Here is a 26,171-nt window from a genome sequence, read left to right as displayed (position 1 = left end):
GGTTTACTTATAAAATAGGTAAATATAAGCGTTACCTATTACATTATATAAGCGCTACCTAGTATGTTATTGTACTTTATAATATTTCCGGTTAAATAATATAACATAACTGATCTAAATTTTAACCGTTCACTTGTTTAACCGGTCACGCCGTATATTAACCGTTTTTTAGGCGCCGCACCGCATAACTACCCCAAGAATTAGGTCATGCTAATCGCACTTGGAATGGCTGCTGAAGATGTGATCCCTAAACGAAAACAACCGTCTTTGACGGAGGTTCATCACACAGAATTTGTTCCGTGGATGGTGCTAGAACATCGAGACAAAAGGAATTTATGAAATAACTTTGAGATAAAGATTCGTTATTTATGTGTGTGCTCCTTTCTCTTGATTTTTAAATAGAAAAATTCTCTTATAATAGTTTTTTTAGTCTTTAAATTATATATTTATTTAATTTCTTCTAAAGTTAAAATAATTTAATAAATTAATTTAATTATTTATATTTAATTTTTTTATCAATTTAGTTAATATTATTCTTATCTCAAATTATCCTGTTTTATCGTAATCCCTACTTGCATACCCTCGTTAATACCAATTCTATCGAACTTGAAATTTTTAATTAATAATAAACATACATATTATTATTATTATTACTATTATTATTTATAACTTTATGCTTTGGGTAATATATTTATTATCATTTTATTCATATCTAGAAGTTCACATTATAAAATATGAGTAAAAAATAATTATGTATGTGAATACTTTTTTATGATGCCTTTGAAGCTTATATTTTTGACATTATTCTCATTCTGCAAAATTTACCTTTGAAGCTTTCTTCCATTCTTGGTGTTTGTACCTGTGTTTTTCTTGGGTAAACTTCACCAATGGTCACTAAAGTTTGAGAAAGTTTTTGTTTTCACTACTAAAGTTTCAAAAGAAACAAAATGGTCACTAACGCTATCATTTTATAACAAATCGGTCACTCACTGTTAGTAGCAGGTAATTGGGGTAACGAAATGTTGATATAGCACATTAAACTAGTGACTTGACACCATTTTGCCATGTGAGATAGCTATTTTGACCGGCTATTTGACTATTATCTTCAAAGAAGACCACCAATCTAAAACCCTAATTTATCCATCTCAAATTCAAATCCTCTAATACATTCCTCTTTGTATTAATTAGTAACCTCCTAGACTCAGCCTAGGAGTTACAATGATTTTAGTTTAATAAATTGTCTTAAAACATTTACTGATTATAAATTTAGAAATAAACTCATGTCACAATTAAAAAGGGTTGAAAATAAATATTTAACCTTATACAGTAAACAATCGAGACTACACCTCTGATAGCCAAACCGGTTACACATCTGGATAATTTGAAAATAGAAACAGAAACAAAGTGAGCTACAAAGTTCAGTGTTCCTTCTAAATATAAATAACAATTCATATATTTCAGGCATTATATAAAAATAATAAAATAATTAGGTAACAATAAAACCAGATAATTAATACCAGAGTTTAAATGATGAACTCATCATTACCTGCTAAAAGAAAACCTGAGACCACCAAAGTGTACCCAAAGTATAAAACATAAATTAAGGTGAGGACATTACCTTCCGAAGAGGAGCCCGAGTTAACCTCCAAGGAGGAACTCATCAGAAATAAAAAATGGGACGGGGATGTTGCCCTCCGTAGAGGATCCCATGCAAAATCAGGACAAGGATAATCACATGTAGAATCAGGACGGAGATATAACCCATGGAGAACCAGGATGAGGACTGAGCCCATGTAGAATCAGGACGAGGATATAATCTCATTCATAATCAAGAGAGGGACAAAGCCCGTGCAGAATCAGGACATGGATATAATCCCATACAGAATCAGGACGATGACTAAGCCCATGTAGAATCGAGACGGGAATATAATCCCATGCAGAATCAGAAATGCATCAATGTACAGATTTAAATGATGCAGCAGTAATCAAAATCAGTCATAATCCAAATACATGTAACCAAAATACATACATGCGTACACACAATGTCATACAATATAATAACAAGCGATATTAAAGGCACCAAAGAGGTCAACGAGACACACCTATGGTGGCTAAATAACACCGGTCAAACCTTACGCTTCCCACGATCAATCGCACTAGGTCCTGCGAAATAGGGACCTAAAAATAATACCCATCTATGAACACAGATGCCAAACAACTAAACAAAAATAATCTAATAAGCCACTAAACAGAACTTACACGAATCTCGAGTCAAGCGAGTGGTCTCAAACTGAGTAGAACGAAAGTGATTAGGGTTTACTAGAGAGCGATCCGGAGACACAATAACACCTTTAGAAAATATGACCAAAAAGTGAGTCTGAAATCTCCCATTTTACTTAGTATAAATAAGACTTTAAGCGATAAATGATGTAAAACAAGGCTTTTGGGTCAAAATTTGGCAAAACAAACTACGCAAATAGACTCAATGTGTCGAAAATTGGCAGGTTAAGGTCTTCGAAAAAAGTCAACGGTCACTGATCAAAGTTGACGGTCAACGAAAATGTCAACGATCAACAATCAAAGTTAATGGTCAATGGGTTGGATTAGTCAAAGTCAACGGGTCAATTAACCGGTCCAGGGCCGGTTCAGGCAGACCGGTCTAGTCAACCATTGGTTTGAACCGCCCAAAATAGTCTCACATTCGCAGGGCGGCACGTGGGGACACGTAGAGGCATTTTCTATGGCCGAAAATTACTAAAAATACAAAAAAAAAATTAAGGCCTCGGGAGTTACTTAACAAGGTCAATTTACAAAAAGAACGTCGGAGATGGGGGTTTTAACAGAACCCGAAACTTCTCCTCCTCTGAAAAAGCTAACATCGGTGATGATGGAAAAACCGAGACCACCGGACGAATGACAATGAATGGACGAGCAACAGGATACCGGCAGTGCACTTCACAGCCAAATGAATGATGGCCAAAATGAAATCAAGCAAAAATGTTAGTGGGAGGAGTTGGGAGAAAAAAGAAAGAAAGAGAGAATGTGCAGTCGGGGGGGAAACTAACAGGAAAAAGGAGGGAAAAGGAAGGGGATAAAACTTTTAAACAATCCATGGGCAAATTATGTTAAAAGTCCTACTTTTGAGAAATTGAAAATCGATATCAAAATTTAAAAACATTCACATTTAGCCCTCGAAAATTGGAATGTGACTTAATTGCTGATAAAAATAGTGTATACGAGACCAAAATGTCGATGAGTTCAATGATCAAACTAGTTCCGGTCCAAGCACTTAACTTGCTGATAGAACTTATCATCACTAGAGCTTAGTAACTTAACAATATTTTCAAACAGCAACCCGCCATAGCAGTAGGGTCACGAGGAGCCAATCCAATATCCCTCAATTGTTCAATGCTATTTTTGTAACACTCTAAACCCAATTAGACTTAAAGCATTTAAAAAGAAGCATCATTTCTCGAAGGCGTAATCTCTACTAAAGGCGAAATATCAACTGTAATCCTCTACTGAAGGCGAAATCTGGAAGAACACCAGAATAAAAATGATATACCTTTTGTCTGCCTTTTCTGTCTTTATACTGTTTCTTTGTTGGCCGCAATTCACAGACCATAGTCATTTGATCATTCAATTTATCTTTCTTCCTCCAGACTTGGATGAATGTTTGAGAACAGCCGCTCGAACCGGAAATGTCGGTGATTTGTACAGGTTAATTCGGGCTGATGGGAATGCATTGAGGCGCTTCGAGGATGTGGAGTTTGTAGACACCCCTTTACACATTGCTGCAGAACAAGGGTGCATCGACTTCGCCATGGAGATAATGAACCTGAAGCCGTTATTTGCTCGGAAACTGAACCAAGATGGCTTGAGCCCCATGCACCTGGCGATTAAAAAAGGGCATGTAGAGATGGCGTTGCGTTTCATGGAAATGGATAAAGATGTTGTTCGTGTCAAAGGGAAGAGTGGTAAGACTCCTTTGCACTTGGTGTGTAGAGTGGGAAACCACGATGGTCTATTGGATAGATTCCTAGAGGTTTGCCCTGAAAGTATTCGAGATGTTACAACTAAGAACCGCACTGCTTTTCATATTGCAACCAAAAACAAGAGACTGGACGTGCTTCAAGTCCTAATCCGAATGCTTCGAAAGAAAGATAAAGACTTCTATCAGGAAGTGGTGAACAGGAAAGACAAACATGGCAATACTGCACTTCACATAGTTGCTAGCAATAATCAACCTCAGGTTTGTCGACTTATCTGCATTAATAATTAATTTTACATAGATTCTTTTGTACCTCGTTGACATTTTAAGTGATTGTACCAGATGCTCAGATTACTTATTAGACTGCAAGGCTGATAAGCATGCAGGGCCGGCCCAATACATGTGCGGCAACGGCCCAGGGCAGCATGTAGGGGCATCAATAGAATTGATACGCACTAAGCCATTGATGACAACTGTAGCGAATGGGCGGCCTTTGTAATCCTCACCTCCTTTCTGTAGGTTATTCCCAGCATGTAGGGGCAACGAGTGCCACGGCCACAACACCTCTCTCGCCGTCCTCCGTACCCACCGCAAGCTTGGCATCGCCACTAAGCTCATGATCGTTGCCCAAGCCGCTATGGAACAGGTCTTTCCATTTATTTATTTTTTCTTTTCATTTTCCTTTTTAGTCATTTATCTGCTCATATATGGACTGTAATACTTTTAAATTAGTTAGTTATTAGTTTTTGCTTGATTACATTTTGGATTCGAAGGGAAAAGAATATTTTAAGAGAAATAGAACTTGAAATTCCAATCTTTGTTTTACGAAATACTGAATAGTTTTACTTTTATATAGAATGCTTATGTTAGAGTTACTTTTACTTTTATTGATTCTATATTTAGCAATTCTTGAACAGCTTAACTGCAAAATCAATCAACAAGGAAGAAAAGGCATTTGTATTCTTCAATACTAATATGCGAAGTGATGCAGGTGTTTGGAGCAGAGTATGTCTCGCTCCATGTGAGAAAGAGTAACAGGGCAACATTTAATCTGTATACTCAGACGTTGGGTTATAAGATACATGATGTGGAGGCGAAATATTATGCTGATGGGGAGGATGCATACGACATGCAGAAGCAGTTAAAAGGTAAGAGTAGTCATCATCACAGCCATCAAAATCACCACCACCACCACCATGATGGTGGTGGATTTTGTTCAGGTGATGCAAGAAGCGCAGAAACAGCTAATACGAGAGGAGATTCTAAATCAGAACCAAAAGCTCGCACAGAATCTAGTTCAAAAGCTGGATGATTACTTGGAGGTAAACATAAGTATCTGAAGAACTATAAGTGACATTGATTTATATTCTCTAGGCTACTATTTCTTGCTCATGATATTTTCAGTTTGTTTATTGAAGTAATAATCTGACTGTAGATTTCGAAACTTGTCGGTTTCCTACATGAGATATTGTATGATCCCAGCTAAATGCAATGGTTTCTTTACTATCTCTTTTGCTATGCGTCTTTGTTTCAATTCTAGTAAGATGTCTTCTATGTGTCACTTTCTGCATTGATGGTTTATGATATATTGACGTCTCGACTTCCTGCACTCCCTTTGTAATATATGCTTGTTCATATCCTTTTTCTTGCAGTTTGCTTTCAATGTTTTCCCCTGTTCATGCAACATAACTTCCCGTCATTGTTTGGGGCCCAAACGAAGTGTTAGTTGGTATTCTGTTATTGTGGAGCAAAGTGATATTTAGTTGGCAATCTGCCAGTCCTGTTGGTATTTGTATCATGCCATTGCTAATATGATGTAAGCTGCCTTGATCGAACATTCTTGACTTGGGGAGAGTGGTGGAAATGGATATGTTTGTAAGACAAGCACAAACAGGACAAGCAGTGGCTGTAAAGTCAGAGGCAATGATCCTGCTGATCGAGTTTCAATGGACATTTTCCCATAATATATACTACTAAATAATTTGGCTGGATTTCAAACTTCATAGAAAATGTATGAATTTTCAAGCATAAAGCATGTTCTGGGAATAACCTACAGAAATTACATTTGTCTATTATACGGTACAATTATAGGGGCATAAAATTATTATCTCGCCCAGGGCATTAAAACTCATTGGACCGGCCATGTAAGCATGCTACCAATCAGGCTGGTTCGACGGCACTGGATGTTGCAATAGGGCAAAGTAACAGAGAAAGCATCAGTATTTTGCGCAGCTGCTGTATTCCATGAGTTTCAAACTTTAAATATAAGATAGAGAAACAAATTGCCAAGTATCTAAATAAGGCAACGTCACTAATATTTTCCGAAATGGATAATATATCAAGCGAAGACTGCAATGCTCTACTAGTAATTTTAGCACTGCTTCTTACCGTAACTTTTCAAGCCGCTCTTAGTCCGCCCGGTGGAGTCTGGCAGGGCGAAAGTTCCTCAAAGTCCGAAGAGTATGACCAATCGTATAGATCAGTATTGGGGAGATCAGTCTTGCATCCACACGAATTCCTTTTTTTCTATGTTCCGACCTATGTGGTTTTCATCGTAACGTTTTTCCTGACACTAGGACAGCTCAAATCTTTTCCCGATGGTTTCAGGACAGCACTTGAAGGACTACTCGCATTTCTCGCAATATGCTTTCATCAATCAATACTTACCATAGCCCCCGATTCAACAATTATGGTAATGAATTTCTTATCAGCAATTGTTTTCCTTTTAATGGTGTTCCTGTGTATCACATTCGAGGTGTCGAAACTCAGCGTTTCGATCGTGGGATGTTGGATATACTATCTGATTTGGGAACCAGTTAGAGGCATGGCATTGACACCCATTAGAAGATTGACACCCACAGGATCTGGCGTATCTGAAATGGTTGGTAGTGTAATTCTAGGATTGATTTTGTTCCTTTTTTTGTTTGATAACTTCTGGCAAGGAACACTTTTAGCTGTAGGTTTTGGTTTTTTACTTACTGATATTGTTGGCGCTTTCAAAGTTTTCTATGGCCTTTATATAACCATAGGAAGTTGGTTTTTCTTTAATCTATGTCGATTCTGCATAAAGCGATGTAATGGCTCCTTGTTTTTCTTTTAGCTGCTTTCATTAGATAAATTAATGGAGGTTCATTACAGAGAACTTTGTTCCGTGGATGGTTGTAGAACATCGAAAAAGAAGGAATTTATGCTAGAATTTTGAAGAAATTATTTTATGAATCATCTTCATCGCATAAGATATAGACTCGACCAATCAAATTTATACATGTCAGCAATTTTTTTTTATTAATTATCATTGCGTTTAAACTTAATTTTAATTATTTTTCATATTAATATTAAGTTCCCATCTTTTCTTTAACCCCTTAACCCTCCCCTCCCTCTCTTGCTTAACCACAATCACTATAGCCACTTTATTTAGTTTATTTATTAAAAAAATATATCCCTATATTAATTGAGATAACTTTTAGGTTATTTATAAAATTAAAAAAATATTATTAACATACCGTTTAAAAAAAATATTATAAGTTGCAATTATCATGTCAACCAAAAGAGAAATTCCAATATACTTAAAGAAGGAAATTCCAAAAGACACAAATGCTTTGTGAGAGACAAATTAAAGGTATTTTTTCCCAATATCTCATGCGGGTTAATTAATTTGGGTATTAGGACGGCTTAATTTTTATTTTGAGAAATAGGGCAAAAGTTACAGTGTACCCGATGACGAGTTTATTAAAAAATTAATTTTTTAAATACAAAAAAAATATAATTTTAAATTAAAAAAACTAACTGTTTTGTAACCATTGATCAACAAGAAGATGGGCAACAATCACTTGGAATTCATCACTCTGAGGTGATGAGTTCCGTCAGATAAAATTTAAAAAAATTAAAAATAAAAGAAAAATAAATTTATTTATATTTTAGAAAATACAAAGTAAGTAAATAATTATAAACAATAAATCATTTACAGGAAAATTACAAAGAAAATTTATTTCTATTTTCTAAGTTCTTGAGGATGCCGAGGAGTGGTTGAATGATAATGGCAAGGGGCTCGTTGAGTACTCTTGCCGAGGAGGTGTACTTAACACACTCTAAGATCAACCTTAGAAATACGGTAGTGGGCTTATGGTATTTGATGTCATCATTACTGTAATTAATTCAACTTGGCTATTACTTTGTCGGTCATATAGGATATGATCTCACTCACCCGCAACCGCATGTTCGGTCGAAGATGCTTGAGTGTATTGCGGTGTATCCCATGAACCTCCAACCCAAATTGGTCTAGTCTCAGTTGAAGTATTGTATGGAGGATAGAAACCGAAACTAGCCTGAGATACATAATAACAATCTTCAGCTGCAGATGTTGAAGTGGAATAAGAAGGCAATGATGTTTTTTTCTTGGACTTGGACTTGGCACATGTGGCCTGATGATGTTCTTATTCTCCCCTCTGTTGTGATGTTGTGAGATATGGTTTCCATTTGCTTCATAATTTTGGAGATAGGGAGAATGGTCGAAATCTAGGCCTAGCGATGTAATGTTGTAACACAAGGGGATCGATAGTTGACGTTGATTTCATAGCTCGATGTAGTAAGCATGCTTAACCAATAAATTTTTTTTATGTTTCCCATGTGTATCAATTATATGGAGCTTGTCCATATCCACGATTTGCGTAGGAATAGACTGATGCGATGCAAATTGTCGCATAACTCTATCAGCGATGTGCCGCTCAACAATCGCAAAATATAATAACAACGTCACGGTATACCATAACTCGGACCCCCAAAAAAATCATGGTGGCAATAATTGATTGATCTCGTCGTCAACATACGAAAGCCAAGAAAGTTATAAATATTAAATATCAAAGTTAGTATATATAAATTGTTATTAAAAAAAAATACTCCCTCTGTCCCATAAAAATTGTTCTTATTGACTTTTAAAAAGTCACAATTTTTAAACTTTGACCTTGATTATTTTAAATAATTAAATTTTATAAAATATATATTTGAATTTTAAAATATATTGTTACATATTTTTATCGATTATAAATTTTAAATAATAATTTGTCAAATTTTTTAAAAATTGACTAAAAAAGTCAATAATGAACAATTTTTATGGGACATAGGGAGTAATAAAAGAACAAATAAATATCACATATTGACCGACGATGTCGATCCTCATCCGTATATCTTGTGCAGTGGCACCCGTCAACTTCATCTCGGATATTTTATGATGTCATCTAAAATATTTAAAAATAAAAAATACTATAAAAAATAATTAAATTAATCAAATTAAAAAAGGTTAAATAAATGAAGTTAAAAAAAATTACCTTGCAACTAGAGGAAACTCAACCAAGGTTGGTGTAATTTACATCAAAAACGGGAATTGGTATCAAGCCCATTATTGTAGCAGTATTAGACAACCTACTACATCGACTTTTCAACTCGGCTAGACAAATGCAACCTTGCAAAGCTTCTGGTACACACAAGCTAAAATCACTGCGCCCCAACTGGTATTACAACACACAACGAAGTCTTCCAAAATTTGCAGATACTGAGTGTGCGCCAAAATATCGGATTTATCTGGTAATAATACCCCTTCAATCAGTTGGAGAAGATATTCCCGGGACTCAAAAATAACCTCGTCCTCACTACGAATTCGGATGTTGCAGTCTCGATAACCCTCGATGACGTCGGATGGTGGCATCTTTCCCAAAACTTGGTAGACCAACGTCGCGGGGTTGTAACTGTTCTGTCTCACTATGGGGGTTTCATTCACAGTAACACCGAGTTGGTAAGTGATGTCTTCCCAAGTTATCGTCACTCCATCACTCGGGAATTGGAATGTGTGAGTCTCAGGCGACCAAGATCAGAGCCTCAATCAACGTCTGATACAACTTGAAGCCACGTATATGTATGGCTGGAAATAAACCAAATTACTGCAGATATATCAGTATTCGCTGATGCGGCTCTCCGTATGTCATCCCACGCTTACGAATACTTCATTTTTCTTCTGGTCGGAGTACGATAGAAGAAATATGGGCGTTATCCAGGCGCAACATTTCATCTCGGGTAGGTGTTTTTCGAGATTTACACAAAATGTAGGTTTTTTCGCAATTTTTTTTTTGAATTTCACCAAACCCTTATTTATAGCCTTAGTCTCAACATCTATTTGGTTCAAATATCTGGCCGAACTCACCACGTCGAGCTAACGAGCTCCTCTAATTTTTTAAATTTAAAAATTATATTTTTTGCATTAAAAAATTTAATTTTTTTAATAAACTCGTCACATCGATGTGACTAGTTCAATGTACACTATAACTTTTTCCGTATTTCCTAAAATAAAAATTGAGTCGCCCTAATACCCACAATAATTAACCAGCATGGGATATTGGGAAAAAAACCCAAATTAAAAGTTCCATATTTTGGGCCCAGAAACAAGAACCTGCCCCAATTGCTTAAATTTGGTCCACAAAAACCCATCAAATTAACCCACTTATGTCGGTCTTAGTTTACAAACAAAATAACATTATTTGGTTTCACCTAATCTCATCTGATTTTGATGTTCTAATTGTCATCTCTCAGTCTCAATCTAAGTCTAAGAACCCCACACGCCATACTTTCTTTTAAGTTATTTCTAAAGTTAAAAACAATTCGTATAGAAAATGAACTAAATAAGACATATTAATTAAGATAAAGTAAAAAAATGTAATATTTACCAAATTCTTCAACTACTTACAGAATAAAATAATATTTATAAGAATCTTTTTAATTGAAAAAAAAAATAAATAAATAAAAAATAATTCATGATGATACTTTTGGTTCGGTGTGATGGGAAAAAGCAGGACGATGCGTATTACGCACTCCGCGTACCTCATAAGAAATCACTCGTGCCCGTTCGTTAGCTCTATTGCTACAATGCTACTTTCCATTTTTCTCCCCAAAAAAGCGTAGATAATTTTTCTCAAATTAACCCCTCAAATTATGAATTTTTTCTTTGTAAAAAATTATGAATTTTTTCTTTGTAAAAAATTATGAAATTAACCAGGTGCAAGATAGTGTAAGCAGGGAATCAGAATCACTTGCTCCCAAAGTATAATTAAGTTCAGTATTAATTCCTTCCAAAAGGGTTTAACGGCTGATAAATAAGAAAGACTTTAAAAGGAGTTGGTTTAATTATGATTTTAGTCCCTTTATCATATTAAAACTTGAGATTTTATCTTTCAAAGTCTACTTTAATTTATTTTTTCCCTATTTTTATGATGATATTAATAAATTAAAATTTATAATGATGTTAATTATTTCGTTTAATTTAATAATATCAACTAGTAATGTATCAATTTGGGCTTAATAATAATATTATGAAGTTAAATTAAAGTAGAAGAATTAGATTCCAAATTCTAGTAATAGTATAGGGACTATAATTAGAATTAGACACAGAAGCTATACATAGTCTAAAAATGTTAAATAAACCCGTCTTAAGCGACCTCCCTCTTTTCCTCTTTCTCCCCTGAAAATAGCCCCCAAAGGAGAGAAGAAAATATAGATAATAGAACTTAAAGGAAGCACAAGCAGCCTTATTTTAAAACACACTGCTTGTTTTCTATTTACAAATACGCCGCAGCCTATCGGAGCTCAGTCAGGTACGGTTCGGTTGCCTCCGGTTCCGATGTGGAAGAGTTGTTTGATTGTCGGGCTATCTAACGCACCACAAGAATCTAGTATTATTTATTAAAAATTTAATTTTCCTTTAATATATATGTTTTAGATTTTGATTATTTTACGATTTTTTTCCGTGGTTATATCTTGACTTGGATTTGGAGTTACTGTTACTTTTGCATTTATTTCGGATCTCTTCTTCACCTTTATAGTGATTTCGATTTTGTTCGTTTTACTATATTTAGGGTTTTTATTTTTTCCCCAATTAATGATAGTAATTATTGATATTTTGTTTTGTAATCGAATTCACTCTTTTTCAGTCTCTAGAAACAAGCTAATTGCTCGATGCTTGGTTTTCCCCGACTTTTTTTAGTATTTTTGGTAAATTGTTTCTATGTTATTTTTTGCTTTTTCTTGAGTTCTGAGTGAGTTGGCGGGCATACTAAGAATGTTCTTTTGAGCTCTTTCACTTTTTCTCTCAACTTATTAGCTGTTAACTGATTGAAGTTCACTTTACGATTAAAACGGTATTTGTTTCTTTAAGAAAAATAGGGGAAAGTGTTTTTAGTTATTTTGGTTGGTTTAGACTTCCTTTTTGGTGGGTGTTCTGGCTAATTTCAGCTTCGTTTTTCTATTCCTTTTGTTTTAATATCTAATTCAACCTTAATTAAAGATTAGATAGATTCGGGGTTTAAAATCAGATGCAATGAATTTTAGTAGCATTTTATTTTATAATCTAACAGTAACCATGTCGATGTTCTATTTTGTTTTTTGGTGTTAGAAATTGAAGGTGTATGAAGTCGGCGGTTTTCCTTCTACAGTACCGCTGATTGCTAAAATCCGTTGAGTTCGTTTTTTGGATAATGTGAATAATGGTTGTTTGAATACTGTTAGAGAATTAATTTGTATTGTATTGGATCATGGGGGCTGCTTGTTGTGTTGCTGCTAGAGATAAAACTATCGTAAATGGATCAGGTAGTGAGGTTTTACATAGGAATATAAGGTATTCACCGACATGGAGTTTTCGCTGGGATAACCGAGGGCGCGTAGCCGGTGAAGACACTTCTTTAAGTTGGTTCTCAGATGCAGTAAGTCGGAATGATGGATCAGAGATAAAATATGAATCTGCATGTGCATCGGAGGATGGAATTTTGTCCGATAATTTTCAGTCTCGTACATGGCAAAAGTCCCCAATTTCAGAAGCAACTTCTGGACATGTGAGAACTCCTGCTTCAGGTAAACTACTGGGGTGCTGGTCTTAGTGTGAATTTATGGATTTTGAAATGTTGAAGTTAATTTTGAATGTTAAACTAATGTTCCTATCATCAAATTTACTATATGGGAGTATAACTGAATTAGATGGATGATAACTTGCAGTGAATGAAAAGTATTAGTAATGTAAACAAAGAAAGTTGCTTCTGAATTCTGACCAAAAGTCTGAAAAGTGACTAGCACAAATCCTTATATGTCATGGAAAGGGAAATAATGTATAATTTATTTAAAAAGTGAAAATTTTATGTTTTCCACTTTTCCTTCTCAAAATGCAGATCATTTTTCCCTAATTTACTAGGTTACTTCATTTGATAAGATCTTGAAAACCAGTTATAGTAAAGGAGTTACATGCATAACTGGATTAATTTTGGCTCGTTGGTTGGACAGTTTTGAAAGGCCATTCTTCTGGCCTTTGTTTTTCCACCTTATATGAATTATGCGAGTAGTGTGTCAATACTTCATTTTCAATTTTTTATTTGGAAAAAGCGGGGGGTCATGTGGAGTTTTGTAAAGGATGGATGCAATACAATTTTCCAACATTTCTATGAACAGGATATGTATGGAGTCTAGAGGGTCTCCTTGTATTTTTGAGTAGAGGGTGGAGAGAATTGGACCTGAGATTTTCTCGCTTGTCTCCTTGTTTTCGTTTATAGGGAAAAAAGTCGTCTTTTAAATGTTGGTCATGCCATTCTATCATTTTGTTGGTTAAGAAAGGTCCTCTTGGAATCGCTTTATCTAACATTCTTTTACATTTATTGTGCAGATCAACCTATTTCAAGGAATATCTTGATTAATGTGAACTCAGAGCTGGTAAAACATTTTCCCCTCTGGAGGTAGTTTCATGCATCTCCTTCATATCACATTGTTTTGAGAAATCTGAATTGTGTTTCAGGCAAAGGAGTCAGCAGAATCCCCTGCGGCCTCTTACCCATCTCCTTCTAAGTTATCACTTTCGTTGTCATCAGTTTCCTCCACAGCAACATCCCCTATTTCTTCGCAGAGTCATGTGCATCCTACCAGTTCAACAATAACAAAGTGGCCTCTCAAGTCTCCCGGACATCATCTATTGCGTCAAGTATCTGATAACCGAATTCTGGGATTGAAGTCGCCTAATAGATACACAGTTGGTGAGGAAAGGCTTGTGATGCCTTCATGGAGCAATGAATCAAATGGTGGCTCTTGCGGTGGTTCTTCTGATGGTTGGTCTATGCATGCCTTTTGTGAACTCCCTGCATCTCGTAGGGAGAGGTGGTCTTTTGATAACGACACATGGGGTTTTCATCGTGAGAGAATAAGCAAATCCAGTGGCCGAACCTCAGCATCACCGTCTGTTGATCTGCAAACGTGTGGTGTTTGCTCGAAGCTGTTATCAGAAAAATCTTTGTGGAGCACTCAGAAGATTATCATTAGCAATGATCTTTCTGTTGTTGCTGTACTAACTTGTGGCCATGTTTACCATGCTGAATGTTTGGAAAATATGACGTCTGAAATTGACAAGTATGACCCTGCTTGTCCAATATGCACTTTGGGAGAGAAGACACATAAATTATCTGAGAAAGCATTTAAAGCTGAAATGGATTTTAAGGCCAAAATCAACAAAAAATCAAGGAGCCGTGTTGTTGATAGTGATATGGATGTGGATCCTATTGTATTTAATCGTATTAAAAGTAGTGGACATGAAGGTAAGGCCTCCAGTTCAAGCATGAAAAGCTCCTTGGGCAAGCCTTTCCTGAGGAAACACTTTTCCTTCGGATCAAAGGGAAGTAGATCCCCGTCAGAGAATCATTCTAACTGGAAAAAGGGATTTTTCTGGGCCAAATCTAGCAAGATCTGAAGTTCTTATCTGCTGTTAGAAGGTTAGTACCTCTCTGAGTGATGTACTAATTTTTTCAGTACAGGGATAAATTTTCCTTTCATCGTCTTAATAAGGTCATAATTGAGACCAGTCTTTGTTTCTGAGCTTTCAAAGGAGTAGATGCAGTGGCGATCCACAGCTTGCCCTCTCTATTTAAAAATTAGTTATCTATCCATCTTGAAATTTGATTTATGTTCAGTCCATTTAAAAATTTTATGTCATTAACATGTGTGTCACACTTTTAAAAATATTTCTGAATCTGACCTCTGTTAATTTTGACCCTAACCTGAAACCATACCCGATTACCTTGAATTTGAACTTGGCCAAACTTGATTTTGACTATTAAAAAGTAATAATCCAAACCTGTTAATATTTAGTTTCTTGGGTGTGAGTGGTCGTAATTTGTAGCTTTTACAGATTCTGATTTTTCTTCTCTGCAATTGTATCGGAAATATAGGGATTGCACATGGTGGTATGTCAATTCATGAACAATTCTTTACATCATTCTGAAGTATTTTTTTTCCTCAGCAGGGCATCATGGGACTTGCACTGCAAAAGAAAATGGAAATTATAAGTGATAAAATAGGCTCAACAGGAAAAATATTTTAAACAATGGAATATAATATAATATATAACATCATTAGTGATGATATTCTTATTTTGTACAGACTGATCTGTTTCTTGCTTGGACCGCATTAATACACGAATTGATTCAATATGAAATCCTGTATTGGCTGATTGATTTTCGATCCTTTTGGAAGTCGATTATTTTCGCCACTATTCGTTAACATTTAAAATTCTTTCTATTTTTGTCTCTGTTTTTCTAATTTTCAAGGAATTCCCTTGAATTTTGATTTTTCGAACTCCAACTCTTTTTTCTCTCTCTACTGATTCTTCAAATAATTGGATTTTTTAAAATTAATCTGTCCTTGATTTAATCTGTTAATTTATGACATTTATATCATGGGCTGCACTAGTTGTCCGCAATTCTCGGAAGTGGATCATTGCCTGTCACCTCGCCACCTGTAATCCCTAAATTTCAAGTACCATTTTTTCCATTTCTGTACTGCCTAATTTTACTACCTGATTATAGTCCAATGGGAATATTGTTCTTAAAAAAAGATTTTGAGTTTAAATAATAATATTTATAATATACGTATATTTTTTTTAAAGATTTTAAATTCGGACAATTAAATTTATAGTAGAAGTACATTCATTATCAAATAACTCATTAATTAAAAAAACTACAGTCAAACTCTTTCTTCTCTTTTTAAGACACATATTTAATGTTGGAGTGTATGGAACCATGTACAGTTGCTATTAGTAGTAGTATTATTTTTCTCTTTTGGATTTACAATTACTAGTAGTATTTATTTAATTATTATTTCAAAATTTAAAATGCACTTTTTCTTTTTACATTTAAAACACGGCACGATAGCAGCGACAGTTGAAGAATTCAGTTAAGCAAGTTCACTATTAAAAGAAAGGGGAGGAGTTTTGGTTAAAAGTTAAAACAATAGACCATGTCTAATGCTACCAAATGTCTAAAAATGGACACCAAAACCAACAAATTCTCAACGAAAGAAGAATAACCCAAAAATCATTCTCCACTAAACATTGCCCTCACAATTTGTGTATTGCGCATCCAATTCCTCTGCCAACCCCTTTTCCACCATTGATATCCCAATCATAAAACACAAAAACAGAAGAAACAAACAAATGTAACACCATTTCTCCCCCAACACCTTTCCGTTGGTTCCATTTTTGTTTTCTTTGTTACACCCCCCCCCCCCAATTCCAGGAGGGATGGAGATAGGAAAGAATCGCATTAAAACATCACATATTGTCCCACCACCACCATCACCATCTTCATCCGTGTCTATCATCCTTTTAATAACGTTCCTATGTTGTCCCACCGTCGTTGTTGCCCGTGCAACGGGCACCTTCAGTCCCACGGACAACATCCTCATCGACTGCGGCGCCAATGATGCCCCAAAGCTGCCCGATGGAAGGATGTTCAAAACCGATAAGGACGCCTCTCAGTTACTCAACTCTAAGGATGATGTTCAAGTGTCTGCCTCCAATGTCGATCTCCCTTCGCCTTTGTTTTTGACGGCGAAAGTGTTCCCCAAAGAAGCCACCTACAGTTTTGAGCTGAAACGACCCGGTTTCCATTGGCTCCGCCTCTATTTCTATGCTATAAAAGATGGGAAGTATGATCTTCAGCAGTCGACGTTCTCGGTGTCGGCGAATCACTATGCTATCCTTCATAACTTCAAGATTAGCAATGCTTCCATACCGGTTCTCAAGGAGTATCTTCTTAACTTGAATGACCCTATATTTGTTCTCAAGTTCTCTCCCATGATGAATTCGTTCGCTTTCGTGAACGGCATCGAGGTCGTTTCAACGTCGGATAGTTTGATCGCAGACGAGGGGACTTCGCTTTTCCCGGTTAACAGCTTCCAAGGGTTGACCAAGCATGGTTACCAAGTTGTTTATAGGTTGAACATGGGGGGGCCTTTGATTACCCCACAAAATGACACCCTTGGAAGGACTTGGATACCTGATAATGATTATCTTAAGGATAAAGCCGTAGCTGCAAAAGCCTCTACTTCAACAAGTGCAATCAAATACCCTGAGACGCTAACCCCATGGATTGCACCGGCAACGGTTTATTCATCCCTCATCGAGATGGCGGTGGCTGAGGCGAGCACGATAAAGCCGAACTTCAATGTGACATGGGAGATGGAAGTCGATAAAGCGTTTGATTATTTGCTCAGGTTGCATTTCTGTGACATTGTTAGCAAGGCACTCAATAACCTCTATTTCAATGTGTATATCAATGATAAAATGGCTATCTCCGGGTTGGATTTGTCGAGCATAACCGGTGGGCTGGATGTTCCGTACTACAAAGATATAGTCGTGAATGCTTCGACGTTCACCGATGGACTCACTGTTCAGATCGGTCCACTGAACCAGGATACCGGAACCATTAATGCGATCCTTAATGGCTTGGAGGTGATGAAAATGAGCAACTCAGCCGATAGTTTGGATGGGGAATTTGGTGTCGATGGAACCTCGAACTCGAGCCACAAGGGTACGGTGGCCGTCATCGGTTTCGCCATGATGTTTGGTGCCTTTGTGGGTCTTGGTGCAATGGTTATTAGATGGAAGAGGCGACCCCAAGATTGGCGAAAGAGGAATAGCTTTTCTTCATGGCTACTCCCACTCCATGCTGGAGACAGTAGCTTCTTGAGCATGTCAGCTGCTTCCCAGAAGAGCAATTTCAACTCATCGACACTAGGCCTAGGCCGTTACTTCTCTTTTGCAGAGTTGCAAGAAGCGACCCAGAACTTCGACTCGAGTGCGATAATCGGTGTCGGTGGGTTCGGAAATGTGTATTTAGGTACGATTGATGATGGAACCCAAGTTGCTGTAAAGAGAGGGAACCCCCAATCCGAGCAAGGTATCACGGAGTTTCAGACAGAAATCCAAATGTTGTCAAAGCTAAGGCATAGGCACTTGGTGTCACTGATAGGTTATTGCGACGAAAACAGCGAAATGATCTTGGTTTACGAGTACATGTCCCATGGGCCTTTCAGGGATCACTTGTACGGGAAAGATTTGCCGTCATTATCTTGGAAGCAAAGGCTCGAGATCTGCATCGGAGCGGCTCGCGGACTTCATTACCTTCACACCGGTACGGCACAAGGCATCATTCACCGTGACGTTAAGACCACCAACATACTGCTTGACGATGCCTTTGTTGCCAAGGTAGCAGATTTCGGGTTGTCAAAAGACACACCTATGGGGCAGACTCATGTCAGCACTGCAGTGAAAGGCAGCTTCGGGTACTTAGACCCCGAATATTTCAGGAGACAACAATTAACCGAAAAATCCGATGTTTATTCGTTCGGGGTTGTCCTACTCGAAACCTTATGCGCAAGGCCCGCCATTAACCCACAGTTATCTAGAGAGCAAGTTAACCTAGCCGAATGGGCAATGCAATGGAAGCGGAAGGGCTTGCTTGAAAAAATCATCGATCCTCATCTTGTTGGTGCCATCAATCCCGAATCGATGAACAAATTCTCCGAGGCTGCCGAGAAATGCTTGGCCGAATATGGTGTCGATAGGCCCTCAATGGGGGACGTTTTATGGAACTTGGAACATGCTTTGCAGTTGCAACAATCATCCTCGGAAGGAAAATCAGAGGAAGAAAACAAACAATCGAACACAACCACCACGCCGACTCCAGCCGCCGCTCCACCATTCGAAACCAACTCCCCTGCTCCTCAACAAGAAACCAATCCATCAACAGGAGGTGATCAGAACACTGAATACTCGGGATCAATGTTAGCACAGTTTCAATCGCTGGATGGTCGATAAAACACTGCTCGATATTTAGGATCATAAATTCTGGCATTTCAGGAAGGCAAGCATTTCGTTTTTCTCATAAACAATATATAAATATGAGCAGCACTTTCTCTATGTAACGACAATTTCATCTGAATTTCTAAAATTCAACAATTTATCTCAGAGCATACAGTGCGATTGATATATATATGCATTGCTAAGGTTTCACCTCGATTAATATAAATTGATCCGTGTCGCACACCTGATTTTAATGGATAATAGAATTTTTTTTTTTGCATATACAAGAACTCGAATTCAAGACTGTTTAGAATATATCAAGTTAATTTTCACCTAAACCAATCTTGTTGAGTTTTAAATGTTGAATCTTACGAAACTCAATGATATACAATTTTATTCAACCATATCATATAAAGTAAATAGTAAAATTTTCATTAACTGTTTTATTTTTATTTTCAATCAGTTTACCCTCTCAACTTTAAAAAATAATAAAATGATCAAAATGAAAATTTTACTTTAAAAAGTTTAATATAGATAGTAAATCATAATATATTTATAAATAAACAGAAGGCTTTGAGTTGTTTTATAAATCCATATATATTTTAGATATATTCAAGGACGGATTGGGGGAGTATGACGGAAGCGATAGTTTTCTTAAAAATTTAAACTTTTATTTGTTTTAGATATTTTTTTATATTTTTTATTAATAATTTATTTTCACCCTCTAAAATTCTATAAATTTACATTTTTAATATAAAATCATGTGTATGTCTTTGTATATGTTGTTATATATTAAAACCTGCTAATAATGTTGCAAACGTAAAGAGATTAAATTATTTTAAATTAAAAAGTAGTTAAATTTTTAACTCAAAGCGTCATTTAAGTTTTATTTTATAAGATAAAAGTCACTAGTTTTATTAAAAATAGAAAAATATTCAAATTACAATGAAAATTAACGGTCACAATAGTAAACTAAACTCATAAAAATGACATTTTTCTATAATTATTAACATAAGAAAATAGCCACTTAAAATCATACAATGACTATACAAGGAAATATTAAAAAATTCACTAACTAAACTCGAATAAAATATATATACAAATCGATTTGACCGCATTTACAAATGATAATAAGAGACATCTAACTTTATATGTTTTGTCACTCGATCGTTTTCTCATTAACATGGTTGTTACATGAATTATTTTAATAATAAAACCTGCCACGTGGGAATTACAATTTTAAAAAATAAAAAACAAAATTCTTAAGTTCTACTCTTAAAATTCAATAGCCTTTAAACCATAAATCTCTAATCATCATCGACATCTTCCTCCCCTCTTTCAAAACATCACCGTTTCTCCATTCCTCTTCCCAAAACGTAACAGAAATCCCTCTATTTGGTAACCATCATCAACAATTTTCATGATCGAAGATCCTCTAGTTTGTCTCTGATCAGTGAGGGCTTATTTCATATCTAGGGATATTATTAAATTCAAGGGTCTGTGGTAAGTGTGATTTCCATTGACCAAACTGAAATTGAATTACACCGACCATGGTTTTAAATCACGGTCCGGAAATGTGATAGCGCCTGTGAAATAGCGGTTTCGTCACTGTCCGAGCTACCCGCTACACCTGCAATAGCGCCCGCAACGGCCACAATCACAGTAAACCCGAAATGACCGAAAACGCAACCGTGATCGCGATTTGAAATCCTGACACCGACTAACTGAAACCAAATTAACATTTTTTTTTCAATGGTAATTTATTATGTAAGGGAAGGATTCACTTATTGGCTGACTTGATTATATGCTTATTTCATTTTAGTTTTATGCTTTCACTTCTTTTTTTAGTATGACTATCCCATTGTTTATTGGTTTCAGGCTGAAAGAGTGATTCCTGGCAGAAAGGATGAAAGAAAAGCATTGGTTTATGCCTAGGAAAAGGCAGGAAGAGTAGAGTTTTTGGCTAAGACTAAATCGGTGGAACCAGTTTTGACCCGAACCAGACTGTTTACAATTGATTGTTGATTATTGACTTTTTTTGTTGACTTTTATGTTGAACCCTACCTTTATACCTTTGAATGTCTTGAATCTATTTTTACAGTCTGCTTTCTAAATTCTAACGGGAAAACCCTATTTTGCATCATTTAGTGCTTAAATTCATAATTATGTTAAGTAAATTTTGAGATTATGAACTCATTTTTTCTTATTATGTTTTGAAGGTGGATATGTGTCTACGCATCGCTCTCTAGTAAATCTCAACCATTCTCATTCAACTTAGCTCGATTCCACATGTCCATCTCGAGATACATATAAGTGTTATTTTATTGGTTATTATAGGTTTTCGTACTCATAGAGTGATGTGTTATTTTTAGGTTATCATTATGCAGGACCTAGTATTACCGATTGTGGGAAGCGTAAGATTTAGTTGGTATTGATTAGCTACTATAGGTGTGTACCCTTGACATGTTCGATATATTTAATATTTTATGCTATTATATTGTATGTTACTATTTGTACGTGTGTGCGGAATTTGATTATATTTATATGTGATATATCTATTTTTTTTATTAATGTTGCATCACTTTTAACACGTATATTGTTATATTTTTGTCATCTGCATAGGATCCTTTATGGAGAGTAATATCCCCATCCTGTTAATCGAAAGGTAATGTTGTGTGGAATTTTTGTTATAATATTCATGTAATATACTACTAATTTATTGTTGTATGTGTTTTGATTTGCACGTCATATCTTGACTGAAGTATTTAATATTTGTTATCGACATTTGTTTTACTTTAAAAGATACACTGAGCTTTTTAGCTCTCTTTCTAGTTTTTTTCTTTTCGGATTTCTTTGACTATTAAGACTACAGCTGGTACTTAAAGGATCATTTAGTAGAACATTTTCTTTTCAGACATCGTACATATGTTTTTAAACTTTATCTTATTCTTTTTCCATAAACTTTCTATTTATTTATATAGGACTTTGGGATATTATATTTTTACCTGATTTGGACTTTAATTCGTATTATAATACATGTTATGAACTCTTATGTTTAATTTACGAATTCATACCAATTTTTTGATGATGCATGTTATAGCATGAAAATTTCATGATTTCTATTAATCTGAATTAATGTGGTCCCCGATATTCGATCGTAACGTCCAGACCAGGTCTAGAAGATTACATTTAATGATATCAGAGCTTACATTTAACTCTTAGACTGTGTTACCCATTAATTTTATACTATTTTGTAAAATAATTTTTGCACGCGTACAAAAATTTAGGGTATAAGAAATATTTTTTATAATTTATTATGAGTATATTTTTTGTCAAATTATTTAATCTTGTCTATTTTCAAATGTGAAATTTCTATATGAGCCATTCTATTTCGAGACTCTAGTATCGGGTTTGAATTTAGTTTATGTTATCTTTTTTATTTTATACACCACATCACTCAATATATAGTATGCCACCCTGAAGAGGTTGATTTCCTTTTGTACCACCCTGTAGAGGTGATAACGCTCAAGGTCGTAGAGGCCGAGCGACTGAAACTGTTAGATATCCTCTGGTTCTTGAGGTCAAGACGTTTGAGTGGGCGTACTCGAGCATCTGATTCTTATTATCCGACTGAACATACACTTGTCACTAGGAGTAGAACTACGGATGCTTTAGAGGATGTTGATGATGGTCGAGCAATGTTATGTTTACTTCAAAGATCTCTTGGGGTTAAACTAGAGGACACTACTGTTACTATTTCATCGATTATGTTACGTAATAGAGTGAAGTACTTTAGACGACTTACTCAAGTATCTCTGTTTGTTAGGGAGTATTGGATTGATGATACCGAGTGTTTTGTCGATGAGATAGATTATATTAAAGATCATAGACTTCATGTGTAACAACCCGGAAATTTGAAAATAATATTTAATTGAAATTTGAGTTTTTAATTGTGAAAATTGATAAATTTTGGGGACTAAATTGAAAGATTTTAAAACTTGTAGCTTGTTTTAGAGTTAAAGAAAATTTAGAGACTAAGTCTTGAATTTACCCAAGAAAAGTTGGTGAGGTTTGGTATTATATACGGCAATTGGTTTCTGAAAAAAATCATAAACAAATTGCTCCTAAATTCCCTTCCCCCAACGTCAACTTCTGACAACGATCTCGACGTCGTCTGAATTCCGATCGTCGTTTTGAAACCACCATCGTATTCGTTATCGAGTCAGGAACAATCCCCTTAAATTAATTGTGGTGAAACACTGCCAAACACCAGGAATTTCCAGTCAAAGTCTCGATTTTTTTAGCACAATCGTCGAGAAAATCTTAAATTCATCGCCGATCGTTGCTCTGTTTACGACACCTCCCACACCATCGTGTTCCATGTGTCGTTTCGAGTACGTCGGTGTCATCCTTGGTCTCCGTAAATGGCGGCGCGTGGGGAGGTGAAGCGGTCAAAGTTTCCGATTTGTTGAAATCGAGCTCTCCGCCGTTCAAAAATTTGAACCGAGCTTTGTAAGTATCTTGAAATCGCTCAAAATAATTTTTATGAATTTTTCCGTGAATTTTACGCTGCTGGAAGAGGCCTCACGCGCTGCCACTGCGCGTGGGGAAGATTAATATGACTGGTTTTTCAAAGGGTTTGACCGGTTCCGACCCGACCCGTCCCGTTGACCCGACCAGTTTCGTTGACCCGACCCGACCCGTTGATCGTTGATCTGGTGACATTTTAGTAATTATTTTGAAACTGGTGACATATTAGGAATTAATTCAAAAATAGTGCTATTTTTGTAATTTTTAAAAGGCTATTTTCGTAATTTTTGAAAAAAATGACATTTTAGTAAATATTTTGAAAATGGTACTATATTGGTAATTAATTTTAAAATGGTGCTATTTTCATAATTTTATTAAAAAAATAATAAAATAATAAAAATATATATATATTAATTTCGAAAATGGTTGACCACTTTTGACTAGAATTTTGACCCGGCTTTGACCGGCTATTAAACAGCCGTTAATCTTTTCCGAGAATACATATCTTAACATTTTTCGACGTCCCAAATTCGTTTTTGGGGTCCGTTTCACAAAATTTAAACCCGAAAGTCTCCAAAGTGTCAGTAAAACCCGTTGACTTTGATTTTGACCAAGAATTCAGAATTTCGGAAGGTCATACCTTATGTTTTTCGACGTCCTGAGTCTGATTCCGAAGTCCGTTTTGTCAAATTCTGACCCGAAATCCCCGAATTAAGCATGTGAACCCAAAAAGGCTTAGTATTTTTGTAACACCCCTAACCCATACCCGACCCGGATATGAGTCAGAGATACTACATTGACTTTAAAACACAACTCTTAATAAATAATAGTAAAATATTTGATCTTATATTAAGAAAATACCATAATATACATACTGTAATATAAGTTTACCAAAATATTCAGAGCATACACAACTTAACCCTTTAATTACATGCCAACTGTCATTTACATAACAAAATGACCTATTGATTAAGTTGCTTCTGATCTGATGGTTGCAGGAGTAATACTGTCAAGCTGCTTCACCTGTCTCTTCTATTTTCCTCGGATCCTACGTGTGAAACACTCACACGCTAAGTCATCGACTTAGTGAGGCAACAATAATAAGGCAATGTAATGTAATGAAAATGTCAGGATCATATGAGATGAGATGCAAACATGTAACTAATCAATGTAGTATACTTCATCAATATCCATACCTGTAAGCGGATGACTGTAACATTCATTATTCTGTATTAATAAGTTTATTGGCCCATGATAGCATATTGAGAACCTAAGGTATTTGAGTAATGTGAGGTTGTGCACTATGCTGTCACCACAGCTCGTATAAATGCACCGAAGTGCCCGTAGAATTGCACCGAAGTGCCCGTAGAATTGCACCGAAGTGCCCGTAGAATTATGTCCATAAGGACCACGTAGAATTCCTTAAGAATCATATACATATACTATGGATCAAGTATGTGTCTTTCAAGACTTCACACAGGTTCCAAAGGATATACATATGTCCTAAAGAACCGAGTATACCCTCTACCCTTGGCATGCCAACTATACCTATAGTTCTCATCTACATAACATGGGCTTATACATTTCCCGTAGTTCATATCGCGTAGACATAGTATTTCCATACCTTTAACACATAGGCATATCATTTACATACCTTTATCACATAGTGCATATAACTTTTTCTGCATATTCATGTCATGTAATACATATAATATGAATTCATGTCATGTAATACATTTAATACAAATTCATGTCATGTATCATAATATGGAATGTAATCATATGTCAAAATATGGAATCTAGACTTATCACAAGTCTAGAACTGAATATACTACTATATTCATGCTATGCATATGCACTCATCTATACTTCTTTGCCTTTTCCTCGATCGATTCTACTTGTAGATTGTTCTCGAACTCGAGTAGGCTCGGTATCTACATAAACATAATTTTCAAGATGATCATCAGACGTCTATGTCTTGAAATTAAGCTTTAATAGCTTACTAATTTAAAGAATTTATAGTTTAGTCTTGCTTTCTTTTCTTTCTTCTTCTTTTTCTCATGGGGGAATCGGTTCCCCCCCTTAGGGGTATCGATTCCCCTCAAGCAATCTGGAATTTCATATACGATGAGGGGGTATCGGTTCCCCCCCTGGGGGTACCGATTCCCCTCTAGCATTCTGGAAATTCATTTCATTGAGGGGGTATCGGTTCCCCTTGAATGGGTACCGATTCCCCTAGCCCGAAAATCCTAATTTGAGCTCGGAAATCATCCCATTTCAGCTCAAACATACATATTTCAATCCCTTTACTACACTTATCTCTCATACACTTACTTAAACTAATTATTATCCATTAAATACCTCTAAAACTTAGAAATCTAATTCTCCATGTAAAATGTAAGAATCCAATCCAAATTCCAATATGTTCTAATTTGAATTCTAACACCTCATACTTCTTAGTTAGCTTCTTGACAAGTCAAAAATCTGATTCAAACATTA

The 26,171-nt window shown here is 35.7% G+C and overlaps 2 protein-coding genes across 3 annotated transcripts; both read left to right on the top strand.

Moving 5' to 3' along the window:
* The first annotated feature begins 12,457 nt into the window (after window positions 1-12,457).
* On the top strand, window positions 12,458-15,438 carry LOC120202303. Of its 2 annotated transcripts, none has more exons than XM_039202749.1 (4): window positions 12,458-12,880; window positions 13,680-13,726; window positions 13,809-14,772; window positions 15,303-15,438. In XM_039202749.1, exons 1-3 carry the CDS (start codon window positions 12,565-12,567, stop codon window positions 14,748-14,750), a joined length of 1,305 nt encoding a protein of 434 aa, XP_039058680.1. In that variant the 5' UTR covers window positions 12,458-12,564; the 3' UTR covers window positions 14,751-14,772; window positions 15,303-15,438. The 2 variants fall into 2 exon arrangements, with proteins under 2 accessions (XP_039058680.1, XP_039058679.1); XM_039202748.1 differs by having other exon boundaries at window positions 15,300-15,438.
* A 1,139-nt stretch (window positions 15,439-16,577) lies between these two features.
* On the top strand, window positions 16,578-19,252 carry LOC120202249 (probable receptor-like protein kinase At2g21480). The gene has a single exon (XM_039202690.1). The coding sequence runs from the start codon at window positions 16,578-16,580 to the stop codon at window positions 19,155-19,157; it is 2,580 nt and encodes an 859-aa protein (XP_039058621.1). The 3' UTR covers window positions 19,158-19,252.
* The last annotated feature ends 6,919 nt before the right edge of the window (window positions 19,253-26,171 follow it).

Source organism: Hibiscus syriacus, unplaced genomic scaffold (genome assembly GCF_006381635.1).
Source record: "Hibiscus syriacus cultivar Baekdansim isolate YM2019G1 unplaced genomic scaffold, ASM638163v2 tig00008386_pilon, whole genome shotgun sequence".
Taxonomy (NCBI): Eukaryota; Viridiplantae; Streptophyta; class Magnoliopsida; order Malvales; family Malvaceae; genus Hibiscus; species Hibiscus syriacus.
Note: the sequence above shows the minus strand (reverse complement) of the source record. Positions and strands in the feature narration are given on the sequence as shown.

What these genes read in the sequence shown, in the direction of transcription:
- LOC120202303 (XM_039202749.1), top strand. Translation starts at nt 12,565, where the DNA reads ATGGGGGCTGCTTGTTGTGTTGCTGCTAGAGATAAAACTATCGTAAAT. An exon ending in TGTGAGAACTCCTGCTTCAG is followed by an intron (nt 12,881 to 13,679) that starts GTAAACTACTGG and finishes TTTATTGTGCAG; the next exon opens with ATCAACCTATTTCAAGGAAT. An exon ending in TTAATGTGAACTCAGAGCTG is followed by an intron (nt 13,727 to 13,808) that starts GTAAAACATTTT and finishes ATTGTGTTTCAG; the next exon opens with GCAAAGGAGTCAGCAGAATC.
- LOC120202249 (XM_039202690.1), top strand. Translation starts at nt 16,578, where the DNA reads ATGGAGATAGGAAAGAATCGCATTAAAACATCACATATTGTCCCACCA.